The sequence below is a fragment of the Babylonia areolata genome, chromosome 25 (assembly GCF_041734735.1).
Source record: "Babylonia areolata isolate BAREFJ2019XMU chromosome 25, ASM4173473v1, whole genome shotgun sequence".
NCBI classification, from domain to species: domain Eukaryota; kingdom Metazoa; phylum Mollusca; class Gastropoda; order Neogastropoda; family Buccinidae; genus Babylonia; species Babylonia areolata.
In genome coordinates, this window is record NC_134900.1 from 926,082 (window position 1) to 953,788 (window position 27,707).

General features: G+C 40.7%; 1 protein-coding gene across 1 annotated transcript; it reads right to left on the reverse strand.

Annotated features, from left to right (window-relative positions):
• LOC143299396 (dynamin-1-like protein) lies at positions 1 to 27,161 on the reverse strand. The gene is made up of 16 exons (XM_076612573.1): positions 26,972 to 27,161; positions 24,942 to 25,089; positions 23,889 to 24,010; positions 21,704 to 21,953; positions 21,095 to 21,243; positions 20,481 to 20,585; positions 19,473 to 19,586; positions 18,888 to 18,979; positions 18,277 to 18,397; positions 17,415 to 17,561; positions 16,634 to 16,726; positions 15,710 to 15,877; positions 14,451 to 14,651; positions 12,453 to 12,510; positions 5,067 to 5,278; positions 1 to 4,516 (listed from the first exon to the last, which is right to left on the reverse strand). Exons 1-16 carry the CDS (start codon positions 27,071 to 27,073, stop codon positions 4,460 to 4,462), a joined length of 2,139 nt encoding a protein of 712 aa, XP_076468688.1. The 5' UTR covers positions 27,074 to 27,161; the 3' UTR covers positions 1 to 4,459.
• Positions 27,162 to 27,707: the final 546 nt, after the last annotated feature.

Genomic DNA, 27,707 nt, shown 5'->3' on the forward strand with positions numbered 1-27,707 from the left:
TATAAGAAAAAGATTTTAATGACTTAATTATTACATTTTATTCCAGTTAACAAATCAGTTGGTACATGAGGGATGCCAGCAAGAAAAATGAAATCTCAAACAAAAAGAAAAAAAAAATCAGATTCCTAATTGCATTCAATGCATCAGACAGCACATCATTGATCTGCGTTCACTCCCCTTTACAACACCTAAAACTGGACAGTGTCAACAATTATACCCACATGAATGCTGAACAACAAAGCATGAATCAAACAGCCAACTATTGACATACATGTTTGGAGGATTGGGATAAAAAGAACGGAATCACATTATCAAAATGAATATACTCTCCGAGAACTTCTGACAATTACAACAAAAATAGTGGTTACTGTAAATGTTCACAAGCTTAATTAATTTGACCGTTATTCAAACTGTCTTAATTTCAGCTGCAGGCACAAGATGATGTACATAACTAAAAAGACCTTTTTGAGTGTATGCATACTTGTATTTTTTGGGGGATTAATGGTAATAGTGACTCATCAATAATATAAGGCAAAGAACTGAACACTGGATATGGATAACAATAACAGGCAACTTTTACGCACAGATCTGACCCCAAACCAGTACTCCACCAGTCTAACAGCACGAAAAAAAAGACGTCAAAATTGTTTTTAAAACTTACTACCATGAGCAACAAAACTGGCCAAAAACAAACATCCACCGAACAAACATACAATGATTTTACTAAACAACTGGAGGTACATAACCCTATGCAGCTCTGAAAACACAAGAGCATGTTTTCCGACAAATTGTTGCATTGGAAGACTACTGCAGGGTTTTGAAGACTTAAGTTTCATTTTTTTCCCACTGGCTGACAGTGAAATATGATGCTTGTTTAAACTAATTGGTGGTTCAGTTTTGTCAATGGCTGACTTTGCTGCGAGTAAAATTACACAAGTGCACAAGGAAATAAACCTGAAGGGATGCAGGTCTGGGTCTGTGGTTGGTGCAAAACCAACTCGGTTTTTTTGCGAGTTTTATATATATATATATAATTTTTTTTTATAGCAATTTGCTGCATTAACTGACAAAGGACTGCTTAACCCTCTAGCACTGACTATGGTTACAGCCAATCACCAATAAGGGTTTCTCTGTGAAGTTATCTGTGAGAGAGTTAAGGTTCTTTTTTTGCTGCTTCTTTTTTTCCACCAGCAGACTGTGTCTTCACCCTTTGTGCCCGGAGTTCCTGAGCAATTTTAACCCTTCTGCCTGAGCTCCTGAGCCAAAATTTGCACATAATTGGTATTTAATGTGTCACGGCAGATATAAAAAAGTGCCCTGACCACCACTTTACCGGTGGTAGAGAAAAATGACGTAATGCCTAGCCACCAGTTGAGCGGTGTGTAAACACTTTTGTCGTGTTTTGCTATTGGTTGACTTATATTGAAATTGATCTTTTTTATCCAAAGCACATGCACAAAACACAGTGAAAAGGCGCAGCCATGTTGGTACTACGTTCGCCGACGTCAGAATATTACGGTTTTTCTGATTGGCTCTTCAATATAAGTCAACCAATAGCACCACTCAACTGGTGGCTAGGCATTATGTCATTTTTCTCTACCACCGGTAAAGTGGTGGTCATGGCTCAAAGGGTTAAGTAGCACTGGAACACAACTGCTCAAACGTAATTGGATATTTTGCCTGGATGCTCCGTTTTAGGGCTTGTGGATGGCATAAAGAAAACCAAACTTTCTGGCAATTTGAATCTAGCCTTGGAACTATGCTGCAGACAGACAAATGAATGATTTGCAATCAAACTTAACTGCAAATAGACAAACAGGTCATAAAGCAAATAAACTTTCAAAGTATGATACATGTATGTTACACACATAACACAATCAGAATAATGTTGCTTCGGTGGGCAGGCTGAGATCTCCAGCTAGGCACGGTGAATCTGTTTTTTAGTGGGCCGACAACCTGTTACCCTTTCAGGAAAGGAGACATTCCATGTGCCAGCTGAGAACATAAACCTTGTTCTGTACACACACATCACGTCATCTCCTTCCCTCAGACAAAACAGCCGGAATTTCATGAAGAACAAAATGTGTCATGGCAAACTAAAAAACTAGAACACAGTGCACATTAGAGTAGTTGATATTGTGAAGCAATATAAGACGTTACCAAACAAAACAAAACAAAACTATAAATGTGATATGGTGCAATATGGAACTTCAAAACAACTCATTCCTGTAACAAACAAAAAAAAACCCATTTTCTGTACTATTGGTAACTGGATTATTTTAGAGAACATACTTATGAAACACACACGCACGTGAACAGTACTATGCTAACACACCCCTATACAAACCATAAAAATGAGTAAAATAATGTCCAAGAAAGATAACAGGGAGGTGTGGGGGGATGGAGTCTTCAGTGATGTACAAGAACGAAATCTGTGCTTTTTGGGAACTATGCAGTGAAATTTCAATGACAATTCTCAGAGAGATATTCAACGCTCCCTTTTGACACCCTCTGCATCATCCTGTTTCCTTCCACCCAACACCAAAACGCACAATCCACAAACAGCAAGCCAGGACTAGCATGGAAATAAATACAAAGCACGCAAGAGTCCCGACATTGTTCTGCCAACAACTGAACACGCTTTCCCACACATGAACAACCGAACTCATCATAATCACTGAAAAGTAGAGATAAAAAATAAAAATGTATATATACATACACACACAGCAACAAATTACCTATAAAAAAAAAAGAAGAAAAAAGATACTTCCAATCAGTATATATATATATATACACACACACACACACAGTTCACAGCACAACAACGTCTCTGAGAAACTACAGGAATCTGGTGGAATGAAACGACTATCTCTTTCACACAAAATCAGTTGGCGGTCAGACGAAAGGAGGGACCTTGACAAAAGCAATGCATCGACAAGAGAACGTTCAGGAAGCCTGGTGGTCACCCAGACCCCACCTGTACAAAAGTCTTGAGCACACTACTGGAGACCACAATTCATCCAGCCGCACAGGAAGAGGGGACCATTTAGATCAAGTCAGATAAAGAAAATAATAATTGAAACAATGTTCCAAAAAGTGGGGATGATGGGGGGGGGGGGAAGCTGGGGAGGGAGCAGGCCTGTCCTGAGGTCTCCCCTTCTATTTATACATGCACACAGTCACACACAACAGATAACACTGACCAACTGAATGCCTACCTGTTAACAAGTGGTGATGCTTTTCACACACAGCCTTTACATTCAATACAATTATCAAAAAAAACAACAACAAAAAAACAAACAAAAAAACAAAAAGAACACACACAAAAAAACAAACAAAAAAAAACCAAGCCCCAAAACCAATGATGATGTGAAACTACAGATTAATGTCAAAACAAAGCAAATCCCAACTTTTCCTGTGCTTTAAAAAAAAAGAAAAAAGAATGACTTTACACATAACCTCTCCCATATGATTATAAAGTGGCATGCAGACCATTACATTTCCAACAACCATCCCATACAAAATGTTTAGGTAATGTGATATTGCACTAATTATTCAGGCAGAATCTAAATTCATGATGAACCTGCCTTTCCTCACTTTTCATCTCTCTCCAAAACAAAAAATGAATGAACAGGAATCGATGTTGAATTTTCTACTGAACAAGCGCAAATGAGTGCGTGTGCACAAGAAAAAAAGGCCTGCCAGGGACTGAATCCAACGCTTGTTAATGACAAAAACATACACACTATACAGATGCAAATGGATGAACTGTGAAATGTACAACAACTTCTGGAAAACAAATGTTTATTTACATAAATGTATCACAAAGATTTATCAGAAAGCTTACATGATGTCATCATCTACTCCTACTCTTGTCTCTTTTCAGTTGTGGACCTTTCTCAATCCAACTTGCAGTCTGGCAGTCACCGTAAGATCCAGTTCCCCCACACCTCGGTTCTTCCTTTTAGTTACTACTTCCTCTGCACACACACACCCAATGGGATAGTACACGGCTTTACAACTATACAAGGAATTCAATTTCTTCCTTTTAGTTACTTCTTCCTCTGCACACACACACCCAATGGGATAGTACACGGCTTTACAACTATACTAGGAATTAAATTTCGTCACATATTAACTTTTTTTTTTCAAAATAACATATTTGCCGCCTGAACAGTTTCTTGTTTGTTAATTCTCACATCTTTGCCACACCCAATGTGAAAATCTCCCACCCCCTACCTCCAACCCATTCCACACAACCCCCCCAGCACCCCCCCCCCCACAAAAAACCCCAACAACAACAAATGTTTGATTTCATAATAATGAAGATCACACACTACGGCAAACCAGTCGACAAAACTCTCTTTATACACCTTGCTATATTTCTTTATAGGGTTTTTGTCGGATTTGACAGGGAAACATTTGTTAGAAGTTGCCCCTGGATCTTGTTCATGCTCTATCACCATAAGTGGGTCTCCCGGATTTCCCCGATGATGTGGCTTGCCCTTTGAAGTGCCTGGGGAAAAGACAACGCAGCAACAATTGAGTCAAATCATTATAAAAAACCCACAACAATTGTACAACACAGCATAATCATATTAATAATAAGCATCAAAGTCAAAACTTTATTGTGCAACACAGCAATATCAAATCAAATCAATATAAAAATCAAGGCTTTATCAGACAAAGCAACAACATTGAATCAAATTATTATTTCTAATAAATAATTAACCATAAAAAAACAGTAACAAATGTAGTTAATTAGTATGTCAAATTCTTGAATACATGTGCATATATACATCACACACCTAGCTGAGTCTTAAAACAATACAACTATTTTCAACTTTGTCAAAAAGCAAAGGGGATGGGAGGTAAAACATGCACATTCCACGTCAGCTTGCATCATTTCATTAGCAACTACGTCTCTCCACTGCTTCTTGATGTACAAAGGGGATGATGATTCTCTTTACCCGACATCCAACTGGAAATTATTTGTGCACAATAAAGCTCGTCACTCCTACGTGAATACCCATTACAAACACACCACCATTACACTCCAAACCCACCTGCAACATTTCTGAGGCCTCTTTCCGGCGAGCGGCGATGTGCTCCGACTCCTCCAGCAGGGTCTCGATCTCTTCCCGCTTGTACAGGTGGCTCACCAGCTCGCTCTGCAGGTTGTCCTTGACATAGTTCACCAGGAAGTGCATGATGGCCTTGGGCGTACTGTCCTGGATGTTCTTGCGCACGATCATGAAGTACGACTTGATGAGCCGCTCTGCACAGCAGTATGATCATGAAGTACGACTTGATGAGCCGCTCTGCACAGCAGTATGATCATGAAGTACGACTTGATGAGCAGTACGATCATGAAGTACGACTTGATGAGCAGTACGATCATGAAGTACGACTTGATGAGCAGTACGATCATGAAGTACGACTTGATGAGCCGCTCTGCACAGCAGTACGATCATGAAGTACGACTTGATGAGCCGCTCTGCACAGCAGTACAATCATGAAGTACGACTTGATGAGCAGTACGATCATGAAGTACGACTTGATGAGCAGTACAATCATGAAGTATGACTTGATGAGCAGTATGATCATGAAGTACGACTTGATGAGCCGCTCTGCACAGCAGTACAATCATGAAGTACGACTTGATGAGCAGTGCAATCATGAAGTACGACTTGATGAGCAGTACAATCATGAAGTATGACTTGATGAGCAGTATGATCATGAAGTATGACTTGATGAGCAGTACGATCATGAAGTATGACTTGATGAGCAGTACAATCATGAAGTACGACTTGATGAGCAGCACGATCATGAAGTACGACTTGATGAGCTGCTCTGCACAGCAGTACAATCATGAAGTACGACTTGATGAGCAGTACAATCATGAAGTATGACTTGATGAGCAGTACGATCATGAAGTATGACTTGATGAGCAGTACAATCATGAAGTACAACTTGATGAGCAGCACGATCATGAAGTACGACTTGATGAGCTGCTCTGCACAGCAGTACAATCATGAAGTACGACTTGATGAGCCGCTCTGCACAGCAGTACAATCATGAAGTACGACTTGATGAGCCGCTCTGCACAGCAGTACGATCATGAAGTACGACTTGATGAGCCGCTCTGCACAGCAGTATGATCATGAAGTACGACTTGATGAGCCCTATGATCATGAAGTACGACTTGATGAGCCGCTCTGCACAGCAGTACGATCATGAAGTACGACTTGATGAGCCGCTCTGCACAGCAGTACAATCATGAAGTACGACTTGATGAGCCGCTCTGCACAGCAGTATGATCATGAAGTACGACTTGATGAGCCGCTCTGCACAGCAGTATGATCATGAAGTACGACTTGATGAGCCGCTCTGCACAGCAGTATGATCATGAAGTACGACTTGATGAGCCGCTCTGCACAGCAGTATGATCATGAAGTACGACTTGATGAGCAGTATGATCATGAAGTACGACTTGATGAGCCGCTCTGCACAGCAGTATGATCATGAAGTACGACTTGATGAGCAGTACAATCATGAAGTACGACTTGATGAGCTGCTCTGCACAGCAGTACGATCATGAAGTACGACTTGATGAGCAGTACAATCATGAAGTACGACTTGATGTACAATCATGAAGTACGACTTGATGAGCCGCTCTGCACAGCAGTACGATCATGAAGTACAACTTGATGAGCCGCTCTGCACAGCAGTACGATCATGAAGTACGACTTGATGAGCAGTACGATCATGAAGTACGACTTGATGAGCCGCTCTGCACAGCAGCCAAGTTGAAGAGACACGACGTTACACAGTCGCTTCATGCAGCTGAATCCTGCTCTCGCCCTTTCTCCCAACTTTGACTGGAAAATCAAACGGAGCGTCTAGTCTTTCGAATGAGAAGATAGACCGAGATCCTGTGTGCAGCACTGAAAAAGAACCCATGACAACAAGAGTGCTGTGGCAAAATTCTGTAAAAAAAAAATCCACTGACAGGTACACAACAGCATGCACTCCAGGCCTGACAGGTACACAACAGCATGCACTCCAGGCCTGACAGGTACACAACAGCATGCACTCCAGGCCTGACAGGTACACAACAGCATGCACTCCAGGCCTGACAGGTACATAACAGCATGCACTCCAGGCCTGACAGGTACACAACAGCATGCACTCCAGGCCTGACAGGTACATAACAGCATGCACTCCAGGCCTGACAGGTACACAACAGCATGCACTCCAGGCCTGACAGGTACACAACAGCATGCACTCCAGGCCTGACAGGTACATAACAGCATGCACTCCAGGCCTGACAGGTACACAACAGCATGCACTCCAGGCCTGACAGGTACACAACAGCATGCACTCCAGGCCTGACAGGTACATAACAGCATGCACTCCAGGCCTGACAGGTACACAACAGCATGCACTCCAGGCCTGACAGGTACACAACAGCATGCACTCCAGGCCTGACAGGTACATAACAGCATGCACTCCAGGCCTGACAGGTACACAACAGCATGCACTCCTGGCCTGACAGGTACACAACAGCATGCACTCCAGGCCTGACAGGTACACAACAGCATGCACTCCAGGCCTGACAGGTACACAAATATAACAGCATGCACTCCAGGCCTGACAGGTACATAACAGCATGCACTCCAGGCCTGACAGGTACACAACAGCATGCACTCCAGGCCTGACAGGTACACAAATATAACAGCATGCACTCCAGGCCTGACAGGTACACAAATATAACAGCATGCACTCCAGGCCTGACAGGTACACAAATATAACAGCATGCACTCCAGGCCTGACAGGTACACAACAGCATGCACTCCAGGCCTGACAGGTACACAACAGCATGCACTCCAGGCCTGACAGGTACACAAATATAACAGCATGCACTCCAGGCCTGACAGGTACACAACAGCATGCACTCCAGGCCTGACAGGTACACAAATATAACAGCATGCACTCAAGGCCTGACGAATGCACTGAGTTATGCTGCTGTCAGGCATCTGCCTTGCAGATGTGGTGTAGCATATATGGATTTGTCCGAACGCAGTGACATCTCCTTGAGAAAGTGAAACTGAAACTCATGACAGTCCAGCAAGCTTGCGCAGAACCGTATCAGTACTACTGCTGCTCACCGTGCCAAAACAAAACAAAACCAAACCAAGAACAAAAGAAGATCAACTGCGTTAAACATAAAACCCTGTTTCGTCTGGAGGAAAATGGTAAAAAAAAAACCCAAACAACCCAACAACAAACCCACCTGTAAAACAACACAGTTTATGTGACATTTTCTTAACCTTTAAGATCCTTAACTCACTCAGCCCAGAACCTGAGCAATGCCATGGCGTCAAAATTCATGTCATTAAAATAGTGTACACGTTCCTATATATGCACAAACTGCAAACAAAGAGAACTAACATCAACAGTATTACTGACTGTGTCCCCGTGTGTCAATTAGGAAAAAAGAAAAAACCCAGTCGATTTTGTTAAGTTTTCTCCGTTTTTCTGCATCCGTATGGCGGGGAACCCTGCTGTGGCTGTGAACTCCCTTGGGTAGAACGGGTTAAGGTACATAAGACAAGGCCTTCAAGACTCACTTGTCATACACTAAAAAAAAAAAAAATCTAATCGTTAAAATGTGTTCTGTATTTGTTATTATAAAGCTTTGGGTTAAAAGAAAAAGAAACAAGAGAGGCAAGGCCTTCAAGACTCACTTGTAATACACTTTAAAAAAAAAATCTAATTGTTAAAATGTGTTCTGTATTTGTTATTATAAAGCTTTGGGTTAAAAGAAAAAGAAACAGGAGAGGCAAGGCCTTCAAGACTCACTTGTCATCACCTTCACCTTCACCTCTCCCGTAGTCTGGGTTCAGACCGTTGGGGCACCGCTGCTGACCTGGCCACCACCCCTCTCCACTCTTCACGGTTTTCTGATTTCCTCAGGGCGTCGCCGAGCGTCAAGCCTGTCCACCCCCGGATGTTGTCTTCCCATCTCTTCTTCTGCCGTCCTCTCCTTCTGCCTCCTTGTACGGTGCCTTGCAGGAACGTTTTGGCAAGACCAGATGATCGGGAGATGTGTCCATACCACCTAAGTTTGCGTTTTTTCACTATGGACAGAAGGTCTTCGTAGGGTCCAATACTTTGCTTGATTCTGTTCTTCACTTCCGTGTTAGTGATGTGGTCTCTGTAGGAGATGCCAAGTAGTCTACGAAAGCATCTCATCTCGACAGCTTGGATTCTTCTCTCGATGTCTGCAGTCAGAGTCCAAGTCTCGCAGGCGTAGAGCAATATTGATATAACCAGGGAACGCATCAGTCTGATTTTTGAGCTGAGAGCGATGTTTTTGTTGTTCCAGATGGTGTTCAGCTCGTTGAGTGCCGTTGTTGTTTGGGCAATTCTCGAGAGTACTTCTGGTTTAGATCCTTCATCTGACACGATTGCTCCCAGATATTTGAAGCTGTGGACTGTTTTAAGCTTTTCGTCGTTGACTTTGATGTCAATGCTGATGCCGTTGGTGTTGTTAGTCATCAGTTTGGTTTTCTCCGCACTGATTTGCATTCCATACGATGTGGAGGCTTTGTCTGGATGTTTGACCAGGCTTGCCAGTTCTTCTTCTTTTCCAGCCAGTCCATCAATGTCGTCGGCAAAACGTAGGTTTGTGATTGTTCTGCCGCCTATGCTGACTGTTCCTTCATGCTCTTCCAGTGCGTCAGTCATTATTCTTTCTAAGAAGATGTTGAAGAGTGTTGGGGAGAGTAGACAGCCTTGTCTCACTCCGACTGTGGTTCTGAACCAGTCCCTGATGCTATTGTTGAGGTAGACGGCGCTGGTGGCTTTGTCATAGAGGTGCTGTATCAGTCTGATCAGGTTGGCGTTGATGTTGTACAGATTCATGGTAGCCCACAAAGCTGCATGCCAGACCCTGTCAAATGCCTTCTTAAAGTCAATGAAGACGTGGTAGAGGTCTTGTTGGTGTTGATGGTACCTCTCACATAGCAACCTCAAGTTGAAGATTTGTTCAGTTGTGCTCCTTCCTGGTCTGAAACCTGCCTGTTCTTCAGCAATGATGTTTTCTGCTTGTGGTTTCAGTCTGTTAAGCAGGATCTTCAACATGACTTTGCTGGGATGACTAATCAGGCTGATGGTGCGGTAGTTTTGACACTGCTGGAGATTGCCCTTTTTGGGAAGGGTGATGATCAGTGATTTGATTGTGTCCACGGTGTGGGCCATTCCCCTGTTTGCCAGATCTTGTTGCAGATTTTCAGTAGCACATCTATCATAACTTCACCCCTGCTTGGACCAGTTCTGATGGGATGTTGTCCACTCCTGCCGATTTCCCTTTTTTCAGTGATGCTATTGCTGCCTCTATTTCTTCACAGAGTATGGGGTGATTACTGTTATCAGTGGCTGGTGGAACATTCAGTATTGCTGGATCACCTGTGGTCTGTATGTTGTATAGCTCTGAGCAGTATTCTGTCCATCGCTTTAGGATGTCATACACTTAAAAAATAACAACTAGTCGTTAAAATGTGTTCTGTATTTGTTATTATAAAGCTTTGGGTTAAAAGAAAAAGAAACAAGAGAGGCAAGGCCTTCAAGACTCACTTGTCATACACTTAAAAAATATAAAAAAATCTAACCGTTAAAATGTGTTCTGTATTTATTATAAAGCTCTGGGTTAAAAGAAAAAGAAACAAGAGAGGCAAGGCCTTCAAGACTCACTTGTAATACACTTTAAAAAAAAATCTAATTGTTAAAATGTGTTCTGTATTTGTTATTATAAAGCTTTGGGTTAAAAGAAAAAGAAAAAAAAGTCCGAACGGCAGATTCGAACCCCGCGTGTTCAGGTGAGAAGAAACTGTCTTACCCATTACACTTTCGGGGCTCCTTAGTTGACGTTCAAAAATATACTATTTAAACATGCTTTTTTAAAGGGCAATAAATCGATGCGGTATTCACAGTGAGAACGCTGTTTAAATCATATTATTCTGGTGTATATTGGGCATTTAAAAAGATCTTTAAGGGCAATTAAAAATTCTTTTTAAGTCTGCAATAAAGGAGACGTGGCGATACAATCACACTGCAACATTTTGCCGTTTTCTCTGGATCTAGACAGATGTACAAATTAAGTTACACCTGGTTGACACGGTTGATTCAATTTCTCTTTTATGTTCATTCTAGTTTTATAGTTTTAAAGTTGATACGAAAATTGAGCATTTTGTTAAACTAATAACACATAGAGCCAAGTACAAGTACTTCTAAACGTCGTATGAAGTGAACAGGACTTCATTTTGAGAAAAGTCAAGACTGGAAATTTTTACGTTTCATCAATTCAAGGGTATTAACTCTCATGGTTTATTATTTTTAACTGTGAATTCCAACTGATTCTATGGATATTTTTATGGCAGTTTGGGGCATAATCCAGTAAGTGATGAGGCGTTCACAAATCTTTCTCTGAATAAATATTTAACGGTCTCCTTCTCCAACTTTCCATCACATGTTATCGTGTATTGTCAATTGAATATAGGATTGAACGGGCAGGTCAACAACTTGAAACAAAATGGCGTCGTTCGCGTTCGTGAAGAATACGAGCACGTGCTTTGAATGTGTATAAATATGTGTACACAATTGATTTTTGCCCATGACCATCAGGGCTCAGCCAATAGATCTGTAAAGTCCACTCGTCGTATTGATTTTAGTATTTTCCTAAAAAGACCACTTGGGCAAATGAACATAGTGAAAGCCCTGTACACTGAGAGTAAAACACACAAGCTTTTTATGTATTGAGTATAATTTCAAAATGTAATGTTTAAGATAAGAAAGATCAGTTTAAAGCAAATTAAGCACCCTAGCATTAATTACAGATTTATTTCCCTTTTTTACTATCTGTACCAAAGACATGCAAAATAAATATAACTTCCATGCTTAGCAAAAGAAGTTCCTGTTTGAACAAAAAATGATAAAAATGACTGCTCTTGCTGTCGTGTCAGAATATCAGATCAAAGTGCCAAGTGTAGAGAATAAAAAAAACAAAAAAACAAAAAAAAACAAAAAACAAAAAACCCCAGTAAATTCAGTTTGCATATAATTTGGCTTCTTTTAAAAAAAAAAAAAATTGTGCCTATCCCAGAGGTACAATATTGTTTTAAACAAGATGAATGGAAAGAACTGAATTTTTCCTATTTTTATGCCTAATTTGGTGTCAACTGACAAAGTATTTGCAGAGAAAATGGCAATGTTTAAGTTTACCACGGACACACAGACACACACACACACAGACAACTGAACCCCGGGTTAAAACATAGACTCACTTTGTTTACACAAGTGAGTCAAAAAAGAAAAAAAGAGAATGATGACATGCAGTAAGAATGAGGAATTTTTGTTGTTGTTAATTTGCTAAATACAGATCAACTCACCAATGACTTCACAGTCTCTTTGCTCACGTGCAGACAGTCTCATCACAGGCTGTTCAGGCTGCAACACACACACACACACACAACCACAACCACACACAACCACACACACAACCACAACCACACACACAACCACACACACAACCACACACACACACAACCACACACACAACCACAACCACACACACAACCACACACACAAACCATTCAAAACATTCCACCAATACCTGTAGACAAAATTCACATTCCTTTCTTTTTTTTTTCTTTTTCTTTTAAATAGGAATTCAGTCAACTTACCTTTAGTCTGTTCAATGACTCTTTACAATAACAGAGAGAAAAAAATCCACAGTCAAGAAGAAAAGTCCCAGAGAATTAAGCGTTTTGTCCTGCACCAGAGACTTGTTGAAAACTGAATCTGACATGGATGAACAGGCCATGGATTTCTGTTCTCAGTTGAACCCTGAAGAAATGATCCATACGTTAGCAGCCTCTTAAACTTTACATGGTCTGTAACTGTTGCCAGTTGAAATGGAAGTCATCTTCTAATGAGAAAAATGTCGATGTTCAGGCAAACTGGTGCGGTTCTTTCTCAATTCCACTTTTTACCTGACTGTAGAATTTCCTTCTTTTGCCATCCATATGTTTATAATATGTATGTATGTTGGGTTTCTTTCTTCCAGTCCAAGTGTTCTCCTTTCTTCATGTCTCTCAGTTCACATTCACATGCTATGTTCTGAAGTTTCTCTTACTAAACTTCCTGGACTCTGCTGTCATTATCTGTACATCTGGAAAGGTTTTTTTAAAACAGCTGGTGCCTGGTGACTATATTTCAGCTCAGGATTTTTCAGAATGACAGTTCTAGCAAATCGCACACATACACATTTTGGGAACGTTTTTAAACGGACTTCACTCTTGATAAATATGCTGCAATATTTCGAAACTGACTTTTACTGGAAACATTAATAAATGCCTTGCTCTCAACAACAAAAAGAACCAGAAAAAAAGTTTATCTGAAATTCAAGTGACCCCAAACTCAACAGAGGCCTCCCTGTCAGTTATTCTTCAGGCACATATTATATCCTGATTCTTGTACAACTGCTCCTCTCTCCCTTTCAGATGGAAAGCCATGCTGTTTCACACTCTCTGAAGCTTGCACACACATTTTTCACTGCACTGTCCAAGAGTCCATTCATATTTTCTTTCCTCTGCTGTGTGAGCTTTCACAAGGCTGCAAAAGGCCGGTTTCCAATGGCTTACTGTTGCTGGTTTCTTCTGGGACTGGGATTACAAGAGCCACCGTGAGAGTGTCTGTGGAATCTTTGCTACTCTTTTTTTTCCTTTCTAATCATCTGTTACCATCAAGACGGTTTTCTGTGACCACAAGCATTATGATCAGGGGATCTAAGGGACCTCTCTCTCTCCACTTCTCTCATACAGGAATGCTCCCATTAAACATACGCACACACACACACACACACACACACACACACAAACATACACAGTTTATCCACTGGCTCACAACATTACCAGGAGACAATAAAAGAACACAAAAAGCAGGATAAGCCTTTTCATCCTTGCGGCTTCTCAACATAAATTCATTAAAACTTTGTGGCCACACGGATGTTTAAACCTTACAGTTCACCAGCAGACTGTTTCATTTCTTTGACAACCACAAAGTCACATGGCTGTTTGACACAAGAGAGAGCTTTACATTTCAGCCTGGCAGTTTTTACACAACACCGTGCTTTAGTTTCCTGCCTTTCAACAGAGAGAGCTTTACATTTCAGCCTGGCAGTTTTTACACAACGCCGTGCTTTAGTTTCCTGCCTTGCAACACTTTTACTCTCAGAACAGTTTTTAACTGAGCATTAGTTTTCAAGAACGTTCATAAATGTCTTACACACACACAGAAAACAAGTTTTTTTGAAGCTTTTATAGGACGTGTCAAGACTCTGCCCCGAAACGCTGCAGAGGTAACATGGCAAAAAGGCAGCAACTCACAACTTCGGGCAAAAGGTTAATGCCCCCTCCTTTTCGAGAGCGAGCCGGCGAAGGGGCAGCACTGCTGGGACCACTGCTGGGCTGCGATGCTGTCCCCTGATCAGACATTTTGTCTCCAGCCACGTCCAGCTTCTGGCCGCGGATCAGATTTGTCAGCTTCCATGACGTGCTCCCGTTGACGATATCTTGGCTTGGGACGATCTATGCATACACAATAACGCTGTAAAGTTATCACGGTTCACCAGTGCCCTCCAACCTGGAAACTCAGTCTTCTATTGTATCCAACAAAACCATACAAACTATAAAAACATTATGATGTAAAACTGAACAATGCAAAACAGGTGCAATGAAGCAGGTGACAAATTTGGAAAAACTGAAATTGTGAGCACAGAAATGAGCACCTGATAGACTTCTTTTTTCAGTGTGAAGAACTGAAGCTGGAAGTTGCCACACGGACATGTGACAGATACATGCTTCTTTTCTGAATCGCTTCATTAAATGGCCCAAAATTATTCCAAGTAATATGGAGACTGTATCATTATCATTGTTATCATCCATAATGAAATTACCTACTCTTTCAGCTGCCAATCTCTTAACCCCCAAATTTCCCACAACCTGCTGAGAACCTGGTCTTGCGCCGGCAGATCATAAACGTATGCTGACTTTAAATGCTAGTGTAAAAAAAAGAAAAAAGAAAAGAAAAAAGGAAGTCGATAATGAAGAGTGGGTAGTTCGTCTTTCCCCCCTCCCCACTTTCAACTGTGGCAAATTGTCTGTATCAAAACCCTGTAGCCTAACTAAACTGAATCTGCCAAATCCCTAACGATCCTGAAATGACCCAAAGAAAGTTTTGCTGACACAGACTGGGACAAAAAAACAACAAAATTCAGACCTTGATATCCACAAGACCTGCACCTGCACTTTGGCTTTGCTGGGCTCAGCGCATATATGCTTCAGTCAAAAAAAAATTTCCTGTGTGAAATCCAAGCCCACTCCCCCATGGGAGAGTGTATCACAATAACCTGGCACCATCCTTTAAGAAAAAAAAAAAATCTTATGCCACCCATTCACTGATTACAAGCATCAAAATCTTTCCCTTTTTTTTCCCTCATAAAATCATCAACATATATCCTTTAGGATTATTTTCCCCTTCTCTCTCCTCTCAATTAGACACACACAAAAGAAAAGAAAAGAAAATAAGGGTGTATGTTTGTGTGTGAGAGGGAGTGTGGGGAGACACCCTGGAGATGCATGCACACCTTGCCGTCTTCAGTCTGCCTGTCCATGATGTTCTTGGTAAGAGAGCCAGAGCGGTGAGAGTCGCCACCAGAGGCATCCGCGATGGAGCGGTGAACGCAGTAGGCCTCACTGAAGTCTGGGTGCTTGGTGTTGATGTAGGCCAGCTCTATGGCAACCAGGTTCTCCACCTGTCAGAAGAATGTGTCACCCGATTTAGTACCAGAAAATTCTATATCCTGACAGCATATACCTCCATGGTGTTTTTAACAGCATTAGACGTCACAAATTTTGTTGGAAGTTAGGGAATGGAAGCTCCTCCCCCCACCCCGTCTCTCCGCCCCCCCCCCCTCAAAATATATGTCCTAAATCAATGGTTAGTGTTACAGACTTACAACTGGTTCTCTACCTGTCAAAATGTGTCACCCAACTTAGAACCAGAAAACTCTATCCTGACAGCATAAGCCTCCATCATGTTTTGTGTTTCGCATCACAATTTTAGCACCAGAAACTCTTATCCTAACAGTGTATGCCTCCATTGTGTTTCTAAGCATTTGGTGTCACAATTTTTTTCTGGAAGTTAGGGATTATAAAATAAGAAACTTTCAATGCAACAAAAATCGAAAAAAAAGAAAAGTTCTAAATCAACAGTTAGTGTAGCAGACTTACAAGTGGGAAATAAAAGCTGTTGGTGTTAGACTGTGTAAGCTGGGTTCTGAACACCCACAAGACCTAACAGCACAAGACATTTGCAAAAAATCTGATTTTCTGTTGCATAGTTATGTTCTTCCTAGGAGTAACACTACAGTTTTGTGCACAGAAACAAAAACAAAAATAAAAAAAATAAAACAACAATAACAACAACAACTAAGAACCAAACTTGCAGTTTTGTGCTTCCAAACCAGTACAAAAGAAGAGAAAGGTGGACAGTGTCCAAACTAACTGACCATCTCATTGGTGGGGGGCAGACGTCTCCTCAGCGAGTTGGTCACCACATCCACAATCCTTTCGTGCAGCTTGGGAAACCGCAACATTTCTTGCTGCAAGAGAAAAACCACCATGAACCACACACTACAGCACAACCAGTAAGTAGTCAGGTGTGTTCAAATCTATTGCTGGACACACTGTTCACGTAGAATGTTCTTCCATTTTGGTGCTTCTGTTTTGTTTTTTGTTTTGTTTTTTTTACCCTTGTCATTTTTGAAACCCTGAAAATATCTTTCTATATTCCAAATACCTGCTCCTCCAGATTAGATTCACAAACAACAGTACCAGTAGTGGTAAAAACTGTTATATTCGAAAAATTTAACCCCCTTTTCTAAGATTTAGTACAGAGAAAGAAGAGAAGACTGCAGTGTTAAGAAGATAGCAAGGTACACAGTCATGAACACTGTGTGAAATTTTCTGGTGTGTTTGGGGCATAAAATGATGCACATGAATCGTACCAAAAAGAAGGGCTAAACTTGGACATTATGAATTCAGTATGGACAATCACTGACTTCCATCCATGCTATATTTGGAGGAAAAAACAACAACCCCCCCCCCCCCAAAAAAAAAACCCAAAAAAACTCCATCAGCAGAGAACAATGCAAATTCTTTTTAAAAATGTATCAAAAAGCAGAGTCAACATTATAATAATTATATCTGGAGCCTGGAAAATGCTTATTTTCTGTGCTGTAGATGCCATGCCACAGACTTGACAAGTCAAGTAACCGAACACACACACACCTGTGTGCCACAGTGCTGAATCATTCGCTGCATTTCCTCGTGCACCAGCTCCACGCAGCGTAAACTGGGCTCCTCCAGCCGGCGCACCTGACGCTTCACCAACAGTTCGAAAGAGATCTCCGGCACGAACAGCGAGGGTCGGGGGCCCTGCAGAAAAAATACAGCTGCTGTTTTCATTCAGTCTGATTCAACAAAAACGTCATCACACTGGGCCTAGCGAGCACGCTTCATCGCACACTGAAAGTGTTCTGAGGAGCGCCCTCTCATAGGTTCTCTTCAGTGGTTGGTGGTGCTGTGCTGTCCAGCATTCATTCAAACAAGTGACAAGCAGCACTGAAATATGATGAATATTGCCAGGGTGTGAGGCCTTAAAAACACAGCTGCACTTTTTTTTCATTCTCAACAAAGGTTTGTGTTACTGCCTGGTACTCATTTCAACAATCGACAATGGAAAGATAATGAATATCTTTTTTTCTTTTCTTTTTTTTTTTTTTAAAGAGTAAGATCTCAGTTCTTCTAGCATCATAAATAACATACCCCACACATTTATGTGCACTTTCTTCTCTCACCTCAAACTTTTTTCTCTCCTGCAAATTCCTGTAGTCTGGGTTTACTTTCAGAAATTCATGCTAAAGGAAACATTTAATTCCTTCAGGTGAATATCAGTTTCAAATGTGGTTCGTCAGCTACCATTTCTTTCCTTTCAAAAATAAAGTCTTTAATAAGTTTTCTTTATGATGACCGTTTGCACTCTGTTGAAGGAAAATGCTACAACTTATGGGCATAAAACATTTTATGATCCACACACTGGGGAAGTTCCCAGCTATTCACTGAAAGAAAAAACAAAAAAAATGCACCGTACCGTGGCGTTTCTGATGGCAGTTAAAATATCACGTGTTGACAACCCCCCAAGCGGATCCACCCCTTCTAAAGTTCTGCCAAAAGTTTCATGGAAGATGTAGCATATCCTGGCCCCCCCACATCTGAAAACCATAGAACAAAGCATTGCAACATGATCATATTCTGCTCTACATCAAAGATGAATATCAAAAGCATTTTGGTTTTGACTCTTTCCAATCTATATCCAAGCACTTTTCAGGCATCAAATCCACAGTCATCAAGTTGGTTTTACCACCTTTCAACTTGGCATAAGCAATTAGGTAAGGGACACATCTGTTGATAAAGGTCTGGGCAGGCTGAACAAACTGCTTCAGAACTGCCGTCAAGTGGAGAGGGATCTCTGCCACTCGCCACCCCGTCTTCCTTTTGGATTCTTGGATATCAATTTATTAATAAAGTAGGGTGAAGGTATATTTTAACAAAACAGGCAAAGTGAAGACAAATTCAACAAACAATGTTTCAAACACACTCACACCATCAGCTTATTATTTCCGACTTCAGCTTCTAGAGACTGTTTAGACCATTCTTTTTTTTTTCTTCTTCTGATTTGCGTGTGACAGGAAACCCACTTACAATTCTGTAGTTTCTATGTTCTTGGCTGTTCCCTCTATTGTGCTGCAGTAGGCAGACGCAAACTTGGTGATGATCTGGAGCAACAATTGGGCCTGCAATAAGAAAGACACAGTGTCCAACACATTCTGTGCACACTGCAGCACAAAGTCACAACATCAATCGCAGTCTACTGAGGCTGTAGTAGAAATAAAACAGGATCAATTGATCTCACTCAATAAACTGCAGTCTGCTCAGAGAGAGGTTCAAGGCTACACTGTTAAGTTGTCAGATGAAAAAAAAAGCACAAGACAAAGAAAGGAATCAGAAATAAAGAAGTGATTATCAGAAACTGTTATATTCTTTTAAAAAAAATATGACGAAGTCACAACACTTTCAATAAAACATCAACAAAATTTCATCACAATGCCATTCAACAGTCAACAGAAAGCTCTAACTGCTCACTTCCTTGTTGAGTACACACACACATGACATACAGACCTAGGATGTTTGTACAGTATACACAATAAGAGACGCATACAACAAAAAACAACAACCCAGCAATACAAAAGACGAAGGCTGGAGTTGAAAGCCATCAGCCCCACTCACCTTGTCATCCACAGGTTCGCCAAAGGAGGTCAGAAGGGACTGGAATTGTGCGATCAAAACATTGATGCGTGTTTTCAGGTCTGGCAGACAGTCCCGGATGTGATGCATCAGCAGCTGGAAAACAAACAACAGATCATCCAAAATAAAATGCTGTGAACTGACACTACCACAAACAGTGCATGATACACATGATACATATGATACACAAAGTTCAGACAGGAAAGAAAACAAGAAAGACCAAGTCTTCATGTACACTTTCTAGTGAATTAACCATACAGGCTGCAGTAGGAACCTCCACCTCCACCCCACAACTACAATTCTGGGAGGTCTGAGTATTTCTAGATTAATCAAACATTCCTTTTTTGTGACTGATAGAAATGCTATGCAATGTTCTAACCTACGTTCCAACCGCGTGGTACTGAAATTATCTCATTTTGGTCTCCTTGGTTTTCCTTGCTGTAAACTTCACAGTTGCACAGTGTGAATGTTCGTTTCTTTGCTGTTGATGTCTATTCGTCGCAGGCTTTTGTCACAGACATTTTCTTTCTAACAAAACGGAGTACTGGTGGGAAGTGAGGGGAAGAGTCTACTTCTAATTCTCAACAATGGAAGTGGGGAAAACCATTACCTGAGCTGTAACTAACTCTGGCCACTCACAGGTCATAGTATTAGAACTAAAATTCAAACTGCTGCATACAGTGCCACCTATGTTGTGACACAGGCCCAGTTATATATATATTTTTTTTAATCTTGATTTTTGCTCCTTCAGCATAGCTCTTTTATTGTGAGCGTAGCAGTATAGCATTCTGAAGCTCAGAAGAAGATGCTACACTCAAAATGTAGTAATTGGCATGTCTGCTCCCTTTGTAAAAATTTCCCAATATTCCACAACCACATATACAGGTATTCTGGGAAGTAAAAAACATCCAACGCTAACACACAAGAGCAGAAGTGAAAACATTTTAACTCTGCAGCTTGATTTTCACACTGCAGTTTTCAGCATCTCACCCGGTTCAATGTTTTAGCCAAGTAGGATGTGCCGTTTCTGCTGGCGATGGAAGGGTATTTCTTCTGCAGGAAGGAAGCTTCGTCTTTGAGTGCGTCGGTCATTTCCTGGTGAGAGAAAAAAAAAAAAAAAAAAAAACACAAAAAAGGAGAAAATGAAACCATGCAGAACAGATTACATAATCAAATAAAAAACAAAAACAAACCAAATTAATAATACCAAATATCAATAATACAGCAATAAATACATATTATATTCAAAAAGACTGTGCAAGAGCACACACACACAGACACACACACACACACCACACAGCACACTGATCAAGGCATCTGAACAGCACTTCCAAAGACCCAGCTGCATACAAGACTCGGGTATGGAACAGACAGAAGCGATCCAGATCCAAAAATCCCCACATCAGCAAGGCTACTGATGGTCCGGAACCATACACCGCCCCTCACCCACACACCCCCAACACACTTTACAAACACCCATCAGACCAGTTTTGATAACCCCACAAACCTTCACAAGAAAGAGAAAAAGCCACTCACATGAGACTAAAAAACAAAACAAACAAAAAAACCAAACCCCCCCCCCCAAAACGAGCCACCTTCTTCACCTTCTTATCGTTGATGTCTGCCTGGCTTCTGTTCACAACGCCGATGATGCCGAGTTTGACGGGAATGACACGGCCACACAGCACCTCCATGGCGTCTGTGCCGGCGTCCATCAGATCAAGCTTGGTGATGACAGCCAGGGTCCTTCGACCTGCAATCAGCACAGAACAATCATCATTATCATCATCACTGTTGTTGTCATTGCTCTAAGTTATAGCCCCTGGCCGCCCATATAGGGACAGATTAGGGCTGAAAACAAGTCCATATTATTACTGTTCAACTTTACACACAAAAAAAGAGAAGGGGAAAAAAAGAAGAAAAAAAAGAAACCTGGAAAAGAAAATTAGGCACAGTCATGTTCATATTGATTTTTGTTGGTTTTTTTGACAATTTTCTTAAATGATTTATCTGTTTTTGTATTGAAATTTCACACACACACAAACAGTTAAATATAGATGGGACAATTACTGCAATTAGAGTAATATCAATAACTGAACCACACACAACACAGATAATACACAATTTTCTTTGTATTTGTACATTCTAAACACAAAAAACTACAACAAAAACTCACAAACAAAACAAACCACCATGCTTCCCCCCCCACTGACCATCAGGGTCCACATCTCTTGCCAGCTTCAAGGCCTCGGAGGTGGCAAAGTCTGTGTTAGCAGCCGTGACGGCCAGGATGACGGAGTTGGGGTTGTTGATGTAGGAGTAGCAAAGGTCCCGGATCTGCATCTCAATGTCCTGGGGCTGGTCCCCAACAGGCACCTTGGTCAGGCCCGGCAGGTCGATCAGCGTCAGGTTCACCACCCGCGGGGAGTACACCTTGATGCTGATGGGGTCTGGGCAGATTCCCTGTGGAAGGGGGTTGGGGGTAAGGGTGGGGGGTGGGTGGGGAGAAAAAACATTGGAGTATTATTATACCTGGACGATGATGGGCGCAATAGCTGAGTGGTTAAAGTGTTGGACTTTCAATCTGAGAGTCCCGGTTCGAATCTCGGTAATGGCACCGAGTGGGTGAAGGGTGGAATTTTTTCCGGTCTCCCACATTACATATGTGCAGACCTCCTTGTGCCTGAACCCCCTTCAAGGAGGGGGGAGGGAAGAAACCTCACCCCACCTCAGGCCCTTAGAGTATCATTGGGGGAAACCTGAGGACCGCAGACGCATCCTTCCTTATCCATCTGTCTCTGTCAGCAGCCGCCGGCAGCAACTCATGTGTATGGAGTCCGGTCCATTCTTTGATGTTCTCATGCCAGTTCTTCCGCTGTCTTCCTCTTCTTCTCCCACCCTCGATGGTGCCTTACATGACTGTTTTGGACAGACTGGTGTGTCGAGTGTTGTGCCCAAACCATATCAGCCTGCGTCTCTTCACAGTTGAAAGGAGAGGTTCCTGAGGTCCAGCAAGGTTCTTAATTCTGCTCCGTACATATTTATTGGTCCTGTGCTCGATCCAGGAAATTTGAAGGAGCTTCCTCAGGCATTTGTTCTCGAAAGCCTGGATCTTCCTTTCAATTTCGGCCGTCAGTGTCCATGCCTCGCAACCATACAGTACAATGGAGACCACCAGGGCTTTGTAGAGTTTGAATTTTGTGGAGAATCGGATGTTACTTTTCCACACTCTGTTCAGTTTGGTCATGGCTGCGGTGGCTGTGCCAATACGAATTCTTATTTCTGCTTTGCAGCTTCCATCCTTTGTCAGGGCTGCTCCTAGATATTTGAAGAAACACTGGAGTATTATTATAGTATACCTTTCACAGACTGGCCCAAAACAGACAAGAGTGGCAGTTCTTCAATGCAGTTCTACAAGCTAGAGGGCGTAACTGGCAGTAAACAAGCAAGCAAGCTGACAGGTGTGGGTAAATCCAAGTCAAACCACCCGATTTTTCTTTCTCATACAGCTATCAACAAATTTGTTAGCTGCTTTTATTCTGTTTATCTATTATTCCATCTATTTACCATTTTCTTTACAACTGAATGTCAAAACAAACAACATGCCATGCACTGTGCTTGCTGAACACTGGCCAGTGCTGTAATAGTGCTGGTTAAGTGTTATATTTTGAGGAAGTATATCAAGAATAAGAATACAAGTAAATTATAAAATACTCGTTCCCTGGTAAATATGGTATAATCCCTTTTCTCAGTACAAACAACAATCTTTCAAAGGAAAAGTATTATAAATACATTACAAAGAAAATTTCACTAAAGAAAGCACAGCAAAAAAAAAAAAAAAAAAAAAAAAAAAAAAAAAAAAAAAAAGCATTGTAAAATTCATGTCAACTGCAAATTCCAATTCAAAAGATGAGTCAAATCAATGCTGTTACCACAGTATGTAGAAAAAGATGAGTCAAATCAATGCTGTTACCACAGTATGTAAAAAAAGATGAGTCAAATCAATGCTGTTACCGCAGTATGCAGAAAAAGATGAGTCAAATCAATGCTGTTACCACAGTATGTAGAAAAAGATGAGTCAAATCAATGCTGTTACCACAGTATGTAAAAAAAAAAAAGAGTCAAATCAATGCTGTTACCACAGTATGTAAATCAATGCTGTTACCACAGTATGTAGAAAAAGATAGTCAAATCAATGCTGTTACCACAGTATGCAGAAAAAGATGAGTCAAATCAATGCTGTTACCACAGTATGTAGAAAAAGATGAGTCAAATCAATGCTGTTACCACAGTATGTAGAAAAAGATAGTCAAATCAATGCTGTTACCACAGTATGTAGAAAAAGATAGTCAAATCAATGCTGTTACCACAGTATGTAAAACATATCTTAGTCCGTACCTTGTTTGTGCCTGACAAGCGGTCTGTCTCACGATCTATTTCTTGTCGTATCTCATCAAAATCTGTGTAGATCTTTTCCTTGGTGTGTAAGAACTTGGCCCACTCTTCCGCTGTGATCAGCTCTGTTCAAGAAACAAGTAATGCTCAAAGGGGTAGGGCTTTTCAAATGCTAATATTTCTCATCGTCTTTATCATAACAAATCAGTTAACAAAATCTAATAATTACTGGCAGGCTGTCAGATTGTCAGGGATGAACTAATGGCTGATTGCAACCATCAGTTTGAACGGCAGCCTGGGGAACAGAGCACCCAACCAGAAAAGAAATGCAATCAGCATTCAAATGTTCCACTATGTAAATATAGCTCTGCTAAGTCAATGAATTTTCTCCTTTCTTTTTTCCAAATTCCCAGTCTACTGAAATGACATAATATGATTTCTCACTGAAATTTTAATTTACAACTAATAGTTACCAACTAGTGAAAAGACATATTTGTGTAAATTTACAAATAATCTTATCAGACTTGTGATGTGTTGTATGTGCTCTAAACACACACACACACACACACACACACACACACACACACACACACATATATATATATATATATATATATATATATATATATATATAGTGTCACAACTAGCGGAAACAAATGTAATTTAACACTGTTCATAAGGTCAGGTCAGCATTCAAAAACCAGAAAGGAAACCTGTTCAAAGCCTCAAAGAGCTTCCTTGCCAAAATGTGACCATGACCATATTGTACAAAATTGTAAGAAGCTTTGTCATCATTTTTTGGGTGGTGGTTGTTGCTTTTTTGGGGTGGGGGGAGGGGTGTGAGGGAGGGTTAGGGGTGGGTGCTTTTTTCTTTTGCTTGTTCTCCTTTCTCACATTATCTCAAAAAACAGAGTGAAGAAAACCAATCACTGAATCGGGCATTCTGTTTTAGCTGATCACATCAGTGTATTGTAAGTCATTGTAGTATATAGATCAGAAAGGGCAGAGAGAGGAAAAGGAAGAGAAAGATTTCAGTTCCAACAGTAAAGGACTCACTGCCATCTTGCTGAAGCCGCAGTTCCCTGTCGTCTTTTCTGACATGCAGAAGCTGCAGAACAGTGGGGCGACGTGTGACGATACCTGTACCTCTGGGCAGGAAATCTCGACCAACCAAACTCTCAATCACTGAACTTTTGCCAGAGCTCTGAAAAAAAAAAAAAAAAAAAAGGAAAAAAAGGGATGAAACACCGTTACTGGTATCAGTCTGTAAAACAAATTATAGTGAATACTATCAAAAGTGATTGTTGTTTTTTTTGTTTGTTTGTGGTTTGTTGTTGTTGTTTTAAATCTAAAGTGAATAAAAATACATTTTGTTAAAACTCACATTTTAAAAGTCCTATAATTTAGTAATGATAATCATAATATATTTCAAATCTCTTTTGTCACTTGATGATGGGCACCCTTTTTATAGATAAAATGAAATTCCAACTGGACATGAACTGTGAGTACTTATAAAATAAATGATCACTTTGTATCATTCATCCTAAAATCAATAGTTTTTTTTTTTAAGTTATCAAGCAAAATAAACATGCATAAAAATAAAATACCAGTACTAACAAGCAAATAGAAAAAAAAGGACAGATAAAAATTAACTAATGAAGAAATTATCAACATGGTGCAAAATTTAATCATTTCTCAGAAAGAACTTTCAATGTTGTTACACATAGCAAAGCCTTTCATAAACTTGCAAAACAATGGAAAAAACAAAACAAAACAGGGCTTCCCTCACAGTCACACGACTGCAAATCTTTCTCATCAATGATCAAGAACTATTTATTCAATGGAGAACTTTCCTGGATGGAGTGACCTCTTTCAAAGTACCTGTGGACTCAGGTCTGCTTAAGGGCACTGTCCTACACCTACTAGTACTACTGTTCGCACATTGACTTAATGACCTTCCATGTCCACTGTCAGCAGACACACCAGTCTGTTTGCAGATGGTGGTCTGTTGTGTAGACACAATCATTAAAACAATTTTTCTGCTTCAGCCTGACGTTAAAAGTCTGGAAACTTAAGCATTCAAATGGGGCATACATGAACAATGAACAATACAAGAACTTCTAAATATCAGAACCATCTGAACAAGAATACAACAGCTCCATCACTTGTTTCCATGCATATGTACCATGGTACATGTATAGTATCTAAGTATGTGATGGTAATGTCCAATTCAAGTTCGAGACATAAAAAAGACAATGAGAGAGAGAAAGAGAGAAAAGGGGAGATATAAAACGGACAAATAGTAGCCTGCTTGCCATAGTAATAACTAGTGACTAAAAAGAAAGATTCTTTTTTTTTTTAAAACTCATTTTGACTTAGAGAGGAGGCATTGACAAACAATTCACCAGGGATTGTATTATTTCAATAGCATTGTATCATTTCACATGAATGTGTGTGTGTGTGTGTGTGTGTGTGTGTGTGTGCCTGCCTCTGTGTATGCTTATGAGAGAGAGAGAGAGAGAGAGAGAGAGAGAGAGAGTGTGTGTGTGAAAGGGCGAGATAGAGAGAGAGAGAGAGAGAGAGAGAGAGTGGGGGGAGGGAGAGGGGCGGGGGTAATGATCTGTGTGATTCTGTGTGTGTGCGCGCGCGCGTGCGTGTGTGTTAGTCCTAGTACAGTAGTAGGGTATAACGTGTCTGTATGCTTTGCCAGTTTGTGTCAGTGTGCTTCAAGTATGTCTGTACTGCAGATTTCTTAGAAATACTTATTTAGTAATTATAACAAACTGAAACTAAATAACTATGCTGCGTGTTTTAGTTCACATTACTGGGTTTAATGCTGAATCTGGCGATTATCATCATTAATTTATGTATGTTTGTTTTGGGTAATAATATACTCTTGAAGACATTTTCTAGATTACACGTAAAATAATCTGTCGTTGTATCATAGTTTATCTAATCACCTCTTGCACCATAAAACTGAACTGATAAACTTTTAGAAAGACAAACACAAAATTTGCAACACTAGCAATGAGCTGTCGTCAGCCCTAACTTAAGCCGTCTGCTGCAGTGACCTTACGAGAACTTACCTGGTTTCCGATCACTACAATCTGCGGCAGCTGAATCGCTTCCGATCCCACTGTGTTGAAGACATCCTGTAGTTTGTTTATCACGGGAATGAGTCCCTCCATCTTGAATGGTTTACTTAGAAAAGCACTGCAATCAGTCACCTCTTAGATGACCGGGAAAGTACAGGCGGAAGGTGAGGGATCCACCAGCAATCAGTTTGGGCTGTTTGGGGATATCTTCATACGGTACAAAAACGTTTTGATACGATGACATATAATTTACAATTTAGTTTCGTATCTTTTTTTTCCACTTGTGATTTACAAAACGCTGTATGAACATTTAACACAACAATATAGATGAACGTTGAAGCAAAAATGATATCATTCGTGTTAGTGAACAGCTTAACATCAACATTTAATCCATATAATAACCATTGATTTTATTCCCCAACTGGAATATTAGCGATTCACACAACCTCTCCCCCCACCCTCTCACTCAATCTCTATGCATTTGCAATACTAGTATAAAGTAATAAACACACTTTTTCTTGTATGTGAAAACATAATGTTGAATCATATGACAGCTAGTTGAACCACGACAATGAACAAGTTAACTATATGACTTTCACTTTCGATTGCATCGTAGATTGCACTGTCAGTTTACGTGAATTACTTTCCGACTCGGTAGTGGGTAAGTCGTATTTTTATACGTGTGCGAATCGTAAATCTGATGAAATCCACTTTAATCTTCTGAGGC

What these genes read in the sequence shown, in the direction of transcription:
- LOC143299396 (XM_076612573.1), bottom strand. Translation starts at nt 27,073, where the DNA reads ATGGAGGGACTCATTCCCGTGATAAACAAACTACAGGATGTCTTCAAC. An exon ending in CAGACATCAACGATAAGAAG is followed by an intron (nt 20,586 to 21,094) that starts GTGAAGAAGGTG and finishes TTCTCTCACCAG; the next exon opens with GAAATGACCGACGCACTCAA. An exon ending in TGGCTAAAACATTGAACCGG is followed by an intron (nt 19,587 to 20,480) that starts GTGAGATGCTGA and finishes TTTGTTTTCCAG; the next exon opens with CTGCTGATGCATCACATCCG.